This window comes from Akanthomyces muscarius, chromosome 1 (assembly GCF_028009165.1).
Source record: "Akanthomyces muscarius strain Ve6 chromosome 1, whole genome shotgun sequence".
NCBI lineage: Eukaryota > Fungi > Ascomycota > Sordariomycetes > Hypocreales > Cordycipitaceae > Akanthomyces > Akanthomyces muscarius.
In genome coordinates this window covers 4,638,273-4,652,625 of record NC_079241.1, presented here as the reverse complement: position 1 = coordinate 4,652,625, position 14,353 = coordinate 4,638,273, and the positions used below count along the sequence as shown (strand labels likewise).

Genomic DNA, 14,353 nt, shown 5'->3' with positions numbered 1-14,353 from the left:
GCAAGGATCAATAAACTGCGAGCAAATTATCGTTTCAATTCTGGCTGCATAGGCTTTCAATGTGCTTGTTTTAGAACGTGCTTTTCCGTGTAGCGGTTGTGTGGTCTTCTATGAACTCCTAACTGGATTCAGCAAGAGGGCGTGAACCTTGGAACCCTTTTCCATTTTGCCTTTGCCACTCGGCATGCATAGCAATGCATTTGCGGATCGCAGGCTGCCGACTCTTGAGCTTCTCTGTCCACCAGTACTGTTTGCCGTTAGCTGGCCATCCTCCCCGACAGTGAGCACTGCGCGGTGGTATTCGGGGCGAGGGTCCATGGGGAAATCGTGTCCCAAAACCACGGGAACTTTAGGGAGGCCGACCGGGTAAATGCCTGACTGCTTATGAAGCGACGGAAGGACAAAAAGGTGAAAGGTCACAAGCGCCGAGGCGGGGTTTCCGGGAAGGGAGAAGATCACCTTGTGTACGCGCTTGCCGGCATTGTCCTTGACTGGAACGGTCGCAAATGTAGTTGGCTTGCCAGGCTTCATGGCAACACGGCCGAAGTGGATTGTTCCCCCAAGCGAGCGCTCAATGGTCGGCTTGAGAAGGTCAAGCTCGCCCATGGACACACCGCCCGTCGTGATCAGGAGGTCAGCCTGCCGCAGACCAGAGCGCAGGGTCTCTTCCAGGGAATTTGACTTGTCCTTTGCAATACCCAGGTCAACGACATCGTATCCCCACTCCTTTGCAGCAGAAATCAGGGTGATGCGGTTTGTATCGCGCACCTCGCCAAGCTTCAATGCACCGGGTCGGTTGTACTCGACGATCTCATCGCCGGTAGAGAGGATGCCGATGACTGGTCTCTTGTACACGTTGGCTTCCGCCACTCCAACAGAGGCTAATAGGCCGATTTCACCACCGACGCCAGAGATTTGCTCGCCTTTGCTTAAAATAGTGGTGCCTTGCTTGACGTCGCTGCCAACCTCGCGAACATTCTCACCTTCTTTGACACCTTCCGCTTGGATTTCTACTTCCTTCTCTTCCTTTCCGTCGTCCGTCATGCTCCTCAAAACAGTGTCCTCCACCATTATGACAGAAGTCGCCCCCGGTGGAAGCGGTGCCCCGGTTGTTATTCTCGCAATTTGACCTTCCTTGAGGGCGCCGATTTCCCCCGGTGCTGCATGCGAAACGCCAACGACAGGGAACACGCCCTTCAATTTACCATCTTTTGGTGCAACAACGGCATAGCCATCAACGATGCTGGCTCTGAAAGCGGGAACATGCTCGTGCGCCTTGACTTCTTCCGCAAGTACCGATCCGATGATGTCTTGGTCAACTTTGGAATGCACAATCTCCGGCTGTGGGGTGAACTCATCAATCATGGCAAGCGCATCATCAACAGAGACCATGGGGTATGGCGATTCTCGGTGGCGGCGTGTAGGCCCCAAAGTTGGGTCGTTGGAAAGCGTTTTAGAACTCGGCTTCGTATGACGGACTAGGTTGCCATGTCCATGCCCATGACCGTGGCTGTGGCTATGGCTGTGGCTATGATCATGTCCATGGTCATGTTCAATGGCATGCGAATGGTCATGGGTGTGAGAGTGCTCATGTTCGATGATCCCAGCTTCTTTCTCCAACTTCTGAGTGCCTCCAGCATGTAGCTGCCGTGAGTTGGCACCAGCAGATTGCAGACATGCATGCGGCAAAGTCTTAATGATGGCCTGCAGATTCTCCTTGGCTCCTTTGGGGGAGCCGGGTAGCGTAACAATGACAGTCCTATTTCTCACGCCTGCGGCAGGGCGCGACATCATGGCAACTGTGCGGCTGTTAGTAACAAGACCGCGAAAGCTGAAGCGGAGACTTACAAGGAGTGACAGCCAGTGATGAAGATAGCATAGCATGAACTAGACCAGGCGCTTGTTTATGAAGTAGGGATGCGACTGCCTATGTCTGTTTATCAGCACCCGAACTATACAAGAAACACCATGCCTCCCTCGTACCTCTGGAGTGGCATCGGACACTGCAAATCCAGTGCCTCCAGTCGTGATGATGAAGTTTGGTGCATCAGGGCCATCTGTCCATTGCATAATTTGCTTTTGGATATCGATAACATTGTCTGAAACAATTTTTTCATCTGCGACAGTCCATTTGCCTGCACCGTCGATGTCGAGCACTTCCCGGAGAACCGCGGCGGAGGCGTCCGTTAACGGGTCCAGCGCTGCAGTGGTGGACACGATGAGAATGGCCGCCGTGAGTGAAGAATCCATACTGGAGTACTGGCTTTTTGGGAAGTCCTCTATATTCAGTCGAATCCCCTGTGAGAAACTCTGAGGTTGTCAACGCAGCTTTATTCAGGACAGGGTGTCGTCGGCTGCAGATGGTGGTCGTGGGGAGTTCCGAGTGCGGCCAGGCATCCCGGCGGACAGCGCCCCACCTGTTTACCTCGATCGCGGCCAAGGCTCCTAATTCCTCGCTGTATTTTTACAGAACAACACTTCACTTTTCGTATCGCTTAACGACCGGCGGCCTGTGGGGGGAAAAGCTCGTCACCATGGTCCGAATAAAAGAGAGATATCTTCTCGTCAACATAATCTACCCACCAGAGCCTGCCACCAAGCACAAATCAGCCGTGCCGTCTTTTGTGGTGCAGCATCAACCCACAGTGGAAAATCTGACGCCTCAGCTCCTTTTGAAAGCCATTCGCAACGAGATCGCGCAACTCTTTGGAGATCATGGGTCAGGGGCACTTGGCGGAAGTTTATCAAGTATTTTTTGTGTCTCCGCGCCGCACATGAATTTAACAACGCTAATGACGCGATCAGTCAAGTACTTGTCCTTAGCGACCTCAACCATCATTCTCAGATGCCACAGAGAGCACTACCGCATGCTTTGGGCGGCGCTTACTCTCATGGACCACGTCCCGGTTAAGGACGGGCGGCCATGTACATTTCGTGTTGTTCGGGTGAGTGGCACGATACGAAAAGCTGAAGAAGAAGCAATCCGCCAGGCACGTGCTCTCATCTTGGCTGCCAAAGATGGCAGTGCGCTCAGTGCATTTTTGCCCGTCGAGTCAGTCGATAATCACACGGAAGACGAGTTAGACGAAAATTTGGAGGATGACGATATCGAAATGGTCAGCGACGACGGCTGACGGGGTATCATTCTTTCCTGACTACTTTGATGCCACTATCAGCTGGGACGGACATGTCTCCAAAGTCTGGATCCATCTCAGGGTTGCTCGGCGCTGAGGGTTGCGGAGGTTGTACATCCATGTCCATGGCCTGCTGCTCCTGCTCGCGCCGGGCCTCCTCCTCTGCCTCTTGTTCCATCCGATCATACTCATCTTTTTGATCTATCCATCGCTCTTGAATGTCTTGAACATCCATCAGGGATGCCTCGTTTCGCATAGTCACAGCCCATACGGTGTCGTTTGCACCCTCGGCGCTGCCAAAGATGTACCCGCCGGCTCTGTCTATTACACGAAGAAGATGTGTCATGCTTTTCTTATTCTCCACCGCCAGCACCTCATAGCGCACCAGGCCATAGTTGTCGATCATGTTTGCAATGGCCTCGTGCAGTTTTCCAAACTTTTCGCTACGCATTACGGGAGACTCGGCTTTGAGATGCGGAGTTAGATATGTGAGGTCGTCGACGTCTGTATAATATTCGAGGTTGAAAGGAAGCTCGTCATATGAGGCAACTTTGTCGATTTTGGAGAGAACGTTGACATGTGGCATGTCCATTTGTATCATGGCGCGGAGGGAAAGCAGAACATTCGAGACGTATAGGGAGGGTTGGCTGAGGCAAATCGAATCGGAGAGATGGACCGCAACAAACTTGACACTGTTAGCAGCTGTCGTAGGAAGCACCTAATGGAGATAGGTGATGCGACTTACCCGGAAGCCGCGTTTTTGTAGCTTGAAGAATATATTCCGTAACGAGTTGTGATGAGTGTATAGCTCGACTTGGCCAGGACAATCAAACAAGACGTAGTCCTGTTCAAATTCTTTCAGGCCTTCTTCCAGCCACTCGTAGTTATGTTCCAGCTCTTCGAGAGCGTAGAGAATACCGCCGTTGGGGCCGAGACTATCCTCACGCATAATATCTTCGAGCTTGACGAGACTTCGGATGTCGAGGGCACAAGGGTAATTGGTGTGGTCATTTGCTGGATCGAGGTTCACGACGGAGCATGCGCGACCGATTGCGCCCATGAACTGGTGCACTGTTGCCATGATTAGCATTTGGTGATTTCTGGCTCGTGGTGGATGTGACGTACTGCCATCGCAGTAGGTGCTCTTGCCCGAGCCTGGGCTGCCCAGAACAAGCTGAGCAAAAGGCATCGAGAGACTCTGTATTGAGTAATTCTCGTTGAAATTTCTTGCTGAGGCCACCGTCAAGAGGACTATAGGTACCCAGGGCTGTAGCTACAAAAGACGATCAAACGGCTCAGTCGAGCTGTCGTGTTACAGCGTGTGCCCCTCCAAAAGCGACCAACTTTTTGGTGGGGCTCCCACTGAAGCGGCGAAACCTCGGGCTGAGCTGTGCTGGAGCTCGCTAATTTCAGGTGCCAAAGCTCTACAAGCCAATTTTCCCTTACCCACGCAAAAATCTCCTCAGCTCTGCTTGCCGCCGTAGCCTTCTCCCCGACTGGCACGTCGACCTGCATGATGCTCTGCTATCGCGTCGCAGCCCATAACCAGTCATGGCGTCCGACTTGTCAGCTGCTGCCACACTGGCAAGCAGTGTCACAGTCGATGTACCTGTCATGAGCACTGCCGCCGTCGAGATGGCCCCCAAGGCATCCTCCGGCTGGTTCGGTATCCTCGGCTGGGCCATCCTCAGCTTGATCAACCTGGTGTCTATGGCCCTCTACTGGTCCATCCGCTTCATTACAATCACCATTCCCAGCCTGCTATACGCGCTGCTCTCTGCCAGCTGGACGGTGACGATGAACGCCACCACTCTGTATGTTTTCCACTGCTTTCCGGCCTGTCCCCAGTTCTAACACCTTGCAGCATCTTCATCTTGATAGCAATTGCTTCAGCTGTTAGTTGGGTCGTGAGATATCGCATTCTGAACATGTACTCGCGACTACCACCCGAGCCTCAGCGCAAGGAGCCGGACATCGATCTCTTCCCCGACACCCACGAAGAAGGCATGAAATCTGGACTCTCCAATTATCTGGACGAGTTTCTAAGTGCCATAAAGATATTTGGTTATCTTGAGAGACCTGTCTTCCATGAGTTGACCCGGAGCATGCAAACCAGGAAACTGATTGCAGGCGAAACCATCAATCTTGAGGAAGAAAAAGGCTTCTGCATTGTTGTTGACGGCCTGGTAGAGATTTTTGTCAAGACAGGACAAGAAGCTCGTCATTCAGGCAACTCCTCTGCTGATCAATCTTGCCATGATTCCTCCGAGGACGAAGAATACATGTCCAGAGGTCAACAAAAGTACCATCTCTTAACTGAGGTGAAGAACGGCGCACCCATGTCCTCCTTATTCTCGATCATGTCTCTATTTACTGAGGATGTCAAGTTGAAAGTCGAGGATGAGGAAGAAGTCCAGGAAGAAAACCCTGAGACCGGCCCATTCGTCCCGGCTTCAATGCCGAATACGCCAAATCTCAACGCCAGCTCCGGCAGGCATGCTATTGTATCGGATAATGAGACGCAGCCCCAGGTGGCTCGTAGGGCCACCGGCGCAAACATCCCCCCTATGTCTCTCAACGACGCAGTGCCCATCGTTCACCGACCACCGCAGAGACCAAGGGCACCGAAGCGTCGCGCCTCTCAGTCTGTTCATCCCGACATCATTGCCCGGGCCACAATGGACACCACAATTGCAATCATACCTGCCCAAGCATTCCGGAGGCTTATCAAGATTTACCCCAAAGCCACAGCTCATATTGTCCAGGTCATTCTGTCTCGCTTTCATCGAGTTACTCTTGCTCATGCGTTCAATTACCTTGGCCTGACCAGCGAAGTTCTTCAAACGGAGAAGAATATTTTGAAATATACTACTTGTCAGCTTCCCAACATTTTGCGTGGAGATGCCCTATCTCGATTGAAGCAAAAGTTCAAGCGCGAGAGAGAACGAATGAAGGAGAGCCAGGAATCGAAAGGCATTGCATTACACAACTCTACTGTCAATCGTCGACGACGCTCCAGCACAACTCTTCGCAAAGAGGCTGTAATGCACGCTCTTTCGAAGCAACGCACATCGTCCATGTCTGGCAATCTCGCTTCCCCACAGTCCGAGCGTTCTTCTCAGCACCACAAGGCCCAACCTGGCGACTTGCTGGCCAATATCAGTCAAGCGAGGAACGTTCACAGGCCGTCAATGTTAGACCCCAAGACACCTCTTGCTCAACGGTCTTTCAATCCCTTTGATTCTGAAAAGCATGCGAGAATCTCGGTGGACCCGCGAGATCTTGCTGAGGAAGATGATTTGTTCCGCACTTGCATCCTTGAGTGCATCTTCAAGACCCTTGGTCTCGACAATGGAGGTACAGCCTCGAGAGAACCGGAATCGATAGAAGCTTCTCCACGGATTGGCTACATGGACCAACGTCGGCCAAGGCCAACCTTTCCGAGCAACGCTTTTGGGTTTATGGCACCATTCGAGAATTCGATAGATGGCGAGACTGAATCTGTCACATCTAGCAATATGGGGCTACACGGAACTCCCAGTGCCCATATGCTCTCTCAAGAGATGAAGAATGAGATGGAAATCGTTTTCTTTCCGAAGGGATCAGTTCTCATCCAGCAGGGTGAGAGATGTCCTGGCATATACTATGTTGTCGATGGTTTCTTGGATATTGGCGCCAGCAAAGAAGTTTCTCGTGAGATTCTCCACAAGACTAGGCCGAAAACACCAGAGGCGAAGAGCCCAGACAGGCCCAGCAGCGGCGGTAGTCAAGATCACACAGAAGCTCAAAAACACGCCAGCCGCCGCCGCAGCGTTGCATGGGTAAAGCCTGGCGGCATTGCTGGATACATTGGTGGTGTGTCGTCCTATCGCTCCTACATCGATGTGGTGGCGAAAACGGATGTTTACGTCGGCTTCCTGCCACGTGCATCATTGGAAAGAATCATGGACAAATACCCCATCGTTTTGCTTACGATGGCAAAACGCCTGACCAGCATTCTGCCAAGGCTTATCCTGCACATTGATTTTGCCCTGGAATGGGTTCAAGTTAATGCAGGCCAAGTCATCTTCCACCATGGCGATGAGAGTGAGGCCATATACGTGGTCTTAAACGGTCGTCTCCGACTCGTCGAGGAAAGGAAGGATGGCGGCGTTGATGCAAAAGCTGAGTACGGTCAAGGCGAAAGCGTTGGTGAGCTCGAAGTGCTCACAGAAACCGCTCGCTCTGGAACTCTGCATGCGATTCGAGACACCGAGATTGTCAAGTTCCCACGCACGCTATTCAACAGTCTTGCGCAAGAGCATCCCAACATCACCATCAAGATTTCCAAAATTATTGCAGCCCGTATGAGGGCCATGGTGGATGATCCAATGAATCTTTCTGGCGCGGATGCCGGGTCTGGCTCCATTCGAAACCATGGCAAATCCACCATGAATCTGCGAACCGTCGCAATATTGCCCATCACTGCAGGCGTGCCTGTGGTCGATTTTGCTAGTCAGCTCATGAACGCGCTTTCTCAAATGGGCACACCGAATGGTGCTACCTCCTTGAACCAAGCCGCCATCTTGAATCATCTGGGCAAACATGCCTTCAGCAAGATTGGAAAGCTACGACTGTCTCAATACTTGGCCGATTTGGAGGAAAAGTATGGACTCGTAGTCTACGTCGCTGGTAAGACTCTCTTTTTCTGTTCTGTTTTCTGTTTAATTTCAATCGAATGATGAGCAACCCTAAGCCAAAGGCAACGCCGCTGATGGTTCTTTAACTCTAATTTTTTCCTGACACGATTGACGACTGCACACTTCAAAAACTTTTTGCCCAGCGTTTAACAGAAGCTAACGCCTCATCAATAGATACTAACGTCAACTCGCCTTGGACGCAGACCTGTATTGCGCAGGCCGACAGTATTCTTCTGGTCGGCCTGGCGGTAGCGTCGCCCGAGATTGGAGAGTACGAGCGTTTCATGCTCGGAATGAAGTCGACAGCTTGGAAATCATTGGTACTGCTACATGCCGAACGATTCTCAAAGCCTGGCCTGACTAGATCCTGGCTACGAAACCGGATGTGGATCAATGGTGGCCATTTCCACATCCAGATGGCTTTCACAGGCAACGAAGTGAGGGTAGTACCAACCTCGAAAAAAATTGGCCAAACGCTCAAGCAACAGCTGCAAATCTTGCAAACAGAGATTCAAAAGTACACGACGAAGAAAGCACAACGCTACTACATCCCTGACTCGCCGATGAAGAGCGATTTCCATCGCCTGGCTCGTCGACTTTGTGGGAAGTCCATCGGCCTGGTCCTTGGCGGTGGCGGAGCTCGTGGTATCGCTCATATTGGCATCATCAGGGCAATCGAGGAAGCGGGTATCCCCATCGATATTGTAGGAGGCACATCCATTGGCTCCTTTGTCGGTGCCCTATACGCGCGTCATGCTGATGTGGTGCCCATGTTTGGTCTGGCGAAGAAATTTGCAGGGCGTATGGCGAGTCTATGGCGCTTTGCCCTGGATCTGACGTATCCGTCTGCTTCTTATACCACTGGCCACGAGTTCAACCGAGGTATTTTCAAGGCTTTCGGCAAAACGCAGATCGAGGACTTTTGGCTCGAATTTTATTGCAATACCACCAACATCACCAAGAGTCGAAATGAGTTTCATACCAGCGGCTATGCATGGCGCTACATTCGCGCCTCCATGTCTCTTGCCGGTCTGCTGCCCCCCTTGTGTGACGAAGGCAGTATGCTGCTTGACGGTGGCTATGTTGACAATTTGACGGTTTCGCACATGAGAGGCCTTGGTGTCTCGAGCATCTTTGCTATTGATGTTGGCGCCGTGGATGACGCCACGCCGCAGACGTACGGCGACTCGCTGTCGGGTATGTGGGCATTCTTCAATCGTTGGAATCCGTTCTCGTCGCACCCCAACCCGCCCACGCTGGCCGAAATCCAGGCTCGGCTCGCCTATGTGTCCAGCATCGATGCGCTCGAGAGCGCCAAGCAGATTGAGGGGTGCATTTACATGCGTCCTCCGATTGAGCCGTACGGTACACTCGAGTTTGCCAAGTTTGACGAACTATACCTTCTTGGATACAAGTACGGACAGGAATTTATGAAGAAGCTGCGCGAGGAGGGCAAATTGCCTCTGTCCGAGGAGGCCGAAGCAAAGCAGTCGATGCGGCGCACGACTGCGCGCAGAAGAGCAAGCATATAGATATAGATGTATTCTTTACGAGGTGCATGATTATTGCATAGTATACGATTAGCGCGCATTGAATACTTATTAATTCTTGTTGATTCTTGACTTGATCATCATATTCATTGGTCTAGGGTCAAGTGATGCTTCAGCATACACATCTATCTAGTAAGAACGTAGTCCTCTCTCATTATATATACAAAAAGCCGGTCGTCAGACATGATGATTCCAGCTCTATTCTATCTTGTCTTCCTTCAACTTTGTCACCCAATCACGACATCTATGCCTTGGCCAGCAGCGCCTCGGCCTCCTTGGCGATCAAGTCAAACGTCGCCTGCACGTGCTCTTCTTGGACCGCCGCCGTGCTCGTCGACACGCGAATCGCAAACGTGCCGTTGACGACGGTGCTCGTCAGGTAGACACGGCCGGACGCGTTGAGCGTCTCGTAGAGCCTCTCGGTGCGGGCGTTGCGCTCGTCCTCGGTGGCGCCGACGACGCGAAACGAGACGAGGGCGAAGCGCGCGCGCGTAAACAGCGTAAAGAGGTCGGGCCGGGCCGCGAGCTTGGCGTCGAGCGACTGGCCGAGCTCGATGCCGCGGCGGACGTGCGCGCGCAGGCCCTCGACGCCGTAGCTGCGGAGGACGAACCACAGCTTCAGCGAGCGGAAGCGGCGGCCCAGCGGGATCTGCCAGTCGCGGTAGTCGGTGACGAGGTCCGAGTCGCTAAACTCGTTGCGCAGGTATGCGGGCTTGATGCTCAGCGCGGTGATGAGGTCGGCGCGCGAGCGCACCCACACGGCGGAGCAGTCGAACGTGGTGAGCAGCCACTTGTGCGGGTTGAAGTTGAAGGAGTGGAAGTGCGCAAAGGACGCGGTGAGATGCTGGTACTCTTCGAGCACGAGCGCGGAGCCGGCAAAGGCGGCGTCGACGTGCACCCAGACTTCGCCGGGCGCGGCCACGGCAGCATCGCCGTTGGTTGCGGCGGTGCCGTTGGTGGTGGTGCCATTGGTGGTGGTGCCATTGGTGGTGGTGCCATTGGCCTTGGGCCTGTCTGCGGCCAGCGTCGCCGCAATACTGGCAAAGTCATCGACGGCGCAGACATCGGTCGTTCCGAGCGTGGCCGTGAGGTAGAATGGCTCGAGGCCCTTGGCGCGGAGCTGCGCGAGCTTCGACTTCAAGGCCTCGCCCGTCATGGCGTACGCGCTCTCCTCGTCGACCGGCACCGTGTCGAAGCGCACCCCGAGCACCTGCGCCGCCTTTTTCGTGCTCGAGTGCGCGCCCGCGCTGCCCAGCGCGACCAGCCTGCTCCTGTGCCTCCAGAGCTGCTCCTCCTTATCCTCGCCGTCGGGCAGGTGCGCCGTGACCTTGGCGAGGTACTTGTCCCTGGCGGCGACCATGACGGTCAGGATGGCCTCGGAGGCGCTGCCGTGCAGCACGCCGCCGCCGTGCGTCGGCCCGCCGCTCAGGTAGCACTCGGGCAGGGCGAGGGCCTTGGCCAGCCAGTCCATGACAATGGTCTCGAGCTCGGTGACGGCCGGGGAGCAGATCCAGTTGAAGTGCGCGCCGTTGAAGGCGTTGGACCACATCTCGGCAATGTTGGCCGGGTGCGAGGCCGTGCAGGGGAAAAAGGCCATGAAGCCCGGGTGCGCCCAGTGCGTGATGCCCGGCATGATCTTGGACTGGATGTCGGCGGCGATGGAGTCCATCGGCTCGCCCTGCAGCGGCGCGGCGTCGGGGAGCAGCGGACGGAGGTAGCCGGGGGAGACGTCGGCGAGGACGGGACGGGACGGGATCGATTCATAGTAGTCGGCGACTGCGAAAGAGGGGGGGGTTTCGTTGTTAGCAAAGAGCCTCTGCAAGAAGAATTGGACGGTCGGCTGAGGAGCGGCGCGCGGACTCGCCGCCTGGCTGAGGATGGTGGGGGAGGGGCAGGCGAGACAGAGACACCCAGGTAGGTACAGGGATTGCGGCATGCTAAGCGAGAATTGGGGGGTGCGATTCGGCCTCACATACTCTCGTCAACAGCCTTTTTGGCCTGTTTTCTGTACTCGTTGATATCCATCGTTTATGGTGTGTGTGTGTGTGTGTGTGTGTGATTTGCAGAACAACTCGGGAGGAAGAAAAGTTGAGGAGCCGTACACAAGAGTATCTAAGTACCACTGCACCTTGGGATCAGCCGCAGGGTGTCTCAATCAACCAATGGTTGTCCAAGAGATTGACTATGGGGCGAAATGTTTCAATGTCAAGCACAGGTCACCAAAGGGCGCAAAAGGCATGAATGTCAATGGGCAAAGAGTTTCAAAGAAAAAATGTGGAAATGGGCGGAATTCGAGTTCCGAATGGACTTTTTACTGGTAGGTCTCGTGGTGGGGGTGCGCTATCACTAACGTTAGTTAGTTTACTTGAAGCCGACTTCGTATTGGTATGGTGTCACTGTGTGGGGGAAGTGCGGGATGAGCGAGTTGAAGTGTCGGCTCTGAGACCTTTTCCTCCCATTCGGTCAGCTGAGAGAACAGCGTCAATGTAGTGTAGCAATTGCATTGTAAATTAATGTTTGAGAAGAATAGGAGATTTAAATGCTAAAGATTGGCTGGCGCTGTGGCACATTTTGCCCGCTCCTTGTATGGTAAAAAATGATGCACGTATTACGCCGTTGGAATTGCAAAAACGTCTAGAGACTCCCACTTTCTAAAATCATTTCGGTTCGTAAAAGAGAGCGAATCGCTGTCGGCACTTAGTCCACTTTGATGGCGCTATGACACTGTCAGTACATCATCACAACGTTCCTCGAGCGAGTCAACGTACCTGTATATCCGCCTCACAAACGCATAGGCGCTGAGGAATCCAATCGTGCCGGTCAACAGACCGTACACACAGCACGCGATAAATGTGTATACAAAAAACAGTAAGCTGCTCACAAAGCCCGTAATGTGCAGCTTAAACATGTAGTACCACACAGAGTACGCAAAGATCCACACCGCGCTGCCACCGCCCACGAAAAAGGACTGCCACCACCAGTGGTAGTTTTCAGAACACAGCTGAATATAAATCGTCACCACCGTCACCTCGGCAATCGTCACGACCAGAATCATCGACACCACCGCCAGGAAGCCAAACATGTAGTAGAAGCCGCTCTTGTTCTGCCACAGCGACTGGAACACAAATAGCAGCTCAATGAAGATGACGGCAAACGGAATCAGGCCCGCCAGCAACACCGCCTGCACCGACTTGCTGTACCATGCGTGGTTCGGCAGCTGGCGAGGAATGGCCGTGGCCTTGGTGGGATGCTGCCACCCGCCCGCCTTGACGAAGCCGTAGTAGGCGCCCGCGTACACCAGCGGCACCTGGAAGCAGAGCCACAGGACCACAATCAGCACCAGAGATCCAAAAGGAATCGCCGTGCTCGAGGCCTGCGCCCAAACAAACAGGTTGATCATGAAGACCAGACCAAACATCAGACCAGGGAACAGCAGCGCCGTCACCATGGCATTCTTGCGGTAATCTTTGCCGTCAAAGCTCTTGAACACACGGGCGGAAAAGTAGCCCGAAAAGACGCTTCCAAAGATGAACAAGCCCACGCCCACGCTGATAAAGCCCCCGCGGAAGCTGGGGTTCAAGAATCCCAGGGCGCTGAGCAGCACCAGCCCCATGGCCATGAAGAGCAGCTGCATACCGGAGCCAACAAGCGGCGCGAGAAGGTAGCCGTGTTTGGGGGCTCGGAAGACGTCAGTGTGAAGCAGCTTCCAGCCAGTGACATCTTCCAGGGCCTCCTCAGTATCGGAAAGATCGGCGTCCAGTCCGTCGCCTCCCTGGTCCAGCAATCCCGCGGGGGATTCTTTCAGGACTCTCTTTCCACGGGACTTGCTCTCCAAGGTGTCCTTGTAACCCTTGATGTCGGAGTTCACAGTACGTGCGAAAATGATCATGACAATGGCAGTCAGCATGCCGCAGATGATGAGCGAGTTGACAATCGCAAGCCAGTGAATGCGCGCGCCGTCCTCCTGGTTGACAAAGTACAAATCCCAGCGGTGCGACCACTCGATATTGTTGTCTTCTACAAAGTATACTGAGTATGTGTAAGGGACAGTCAGAGTGCCAGATTCGTTCTCGTCGTCGGATCGTCGTTCGGTCTGTCGTAAGGCTCCGTCGCCATACCGTGGCGCAGCCTCGGTCGTTCTGTTGGGTCCGATGTACAGCTCCAGCCCTCGCTCGACATGCTGCAAATCAACGGGGCAGCCGTCCGCGTCGCGTCTGCTGTCGCTGCCGATACTTTTGGGGTAAACCTCGAAGCCAAGAACAATATTCTCGCCACGATCGCCAGCCTTGCCGGGGGCCTTGCGATAGCGAATGACAATCGTGTGGTGGTTGTTCAGGTAGTAATGGGTCTGCCCCGTGGAGGGAGAAGGCTCGCTGTAGCCAAGCTTGAAGCCGGAGGCATAGTACTTGCGTGTCTTATCGGCGCTGACGAAGCTGGTGGCCCCGGGGAGGTTATCGACAATCCACTCGGTCACGTAGATGTCGTGGATCATCTCCTTGGTGCGCCGCACGTCGTTTGCATTTAGCTCCTGGGTACAGAGAGCTTTGCAGCCCATCTCCTTGTTCATTACGAGCTCAATATCTGATGTTCGGATTCGGTCGCCGCGGAGGATTTCGCCGAGGTTCAGGGGAACGTTCTTGCCACTAAGCAGGCCTCCAACCGATTTGGGATGGTCGGACGGAGGGCAGACAAACGGAAGATCGTAGTAGGCATATTGAAGCTGTGTACTGTCGGAGTAGGCCTTGTTGACCATGAGAGGAATTGATTCGCCGTTTTTGTAGGTCTTGATTGAGTAACCTGGCTTCGAATTAGCACTACTTGGACACTCGCAGGCAGAGACGGATCCGCGCGAGTTGCGACCTACCTGGAACGTAGAAGGCATCTACAGAGGAAGAAAGCAGCAAAGAGGCTAAGCCGCCAAAGCTGGAAACTGGTAGCCTGACCATGGTGCACAATCAAGCTTTTGGGTCGTGTGACGGGGGACAGATGT

General features: G+C 53.8%; 6 protein-coding genes across 6 annotated transcripts; 2 read left to right on the top strand and 4 right to left on the bottom strand.

The window, feature by feature from the left end:
* Positions 1 to 108: 108 nt before the first annotated feature.
* On the bottom strand, positions 109 to 2,250 carry LMH87_006578 (uncharacterized protein; the record flags this gene model as incomplete). The annotated part of the gene is made up of 4 exons (XM_056204487.1): positions 109 to 1,478; positions 1,677 to 1,799; positions 1,849 to 1,927; positions 1,984 to 2,250. The coding sequence occupies 4 exons, from the start codon at positions 2,248 to 2,250 to the stop codon at positions 109 to 111; spliced, it is 1,839 nt and encodes a 612-aa protein (XP_056059840.1).
* Positions 2,251 to 2,534: 284 nt separating this feature from the next.
* On the top strand, positions 2,535 to 3,134 carry LMH87_006577 (uncharacterized protein; the record flags this gene model as incomplete). The annotated part of the gene is made up of 2 exons (XM_056204486.1): positions 2,535 to 2,748; positions 2,806 to 3,134. The coding sequence occupies 2 exons, from the start codon at positions 2,535 to 2,537 to the stop codon at positions 3,132 to 3,134; spliced, it is 543 nt and encodes a 180-aa protein (XP_056059839.1).
* A 7-nt stretch (positions 3,135 to 3,141) lies between these two features.
* Positions 3,142 to 4,323, bottom strand: LMH87_006576 (uncharacterized protein; the record flags this gene model as incomplete). Its single annotated transcript, XM_056204485.1, has 3 exons — positions 3,142 to 3,819; positions 3,880 to 4,205; positions 4,260 to 4,323. The coding sequence occupies 3 exons, from the start codon at positions 4,321 to 4,323 to the stop codon at positions 3,142 to 3,144; spliced, it is 1,068 nt and encodes a 355-aa protein (XP_056059838.1).
* Positions 4,324 to 4,685: 362 nt separating this feature from the next.
* LMH87_006575 (uncharacterized protein) lies at positions 4,686 to 9,345 on the top strand (the record flags this gene model as incomplete). The annotated part of the gene is made up of 3 exons (XM_056204484.1): positions 4,686 to 4,948; positions 4,999 to 7,805; positions 7,988 to 9,345. 3 exons carry the CDS (start codon positions 4,686 to 4,688, stop codon positions 9,343 to 9,345), a joined length of 4,428 nt encoding a protein of 1,475 aa, XP_056059837.1.
* A 262-nt stretch (positions 9,346 to 9,607) lies between these two features.
* LMH87_006574 (uncharacterized protein) lies at positions 9,608 to 11,388 on the bottom strand (the record flags this gene model as incomplete). The annotated part of the gene is made up of 2 exons (XM_056204483.1): positions 9,608 to 11,139; positions 11,340 to 11,388. 2 exons carry the CDS (start codon positions 11,386 to 11,388, stop codon positions 9,608 to 9,610), a joined length of 1,581 nt encoding a protein of 526 aa, XP_056059836.1.
* A 672-nt stretch (positions 11,389 to 12,060) lies between these two features.
* Positions 12,061 to 14,309, bottom strand: LMH87_006573 (uncharacterized protein; the record flags this gene model as incomplete). Its single annotated transcript, XM_056204482.1, has 3 exons — positions 12,061 to 12,079; positions 12,132 to 14,160; positions 14,228 to 14,309. The coding sequence occupies 3 exons, from the start codon at positions 14,307 to 14,309 to the stop codon at positions 12,061 to 12,063; spliced, it is 2,130 nt and encodes a 709-aa protein (XP_056059835.1).
* Positions 14,310 to 14,353: the final 44 nt, after the last annotated feature.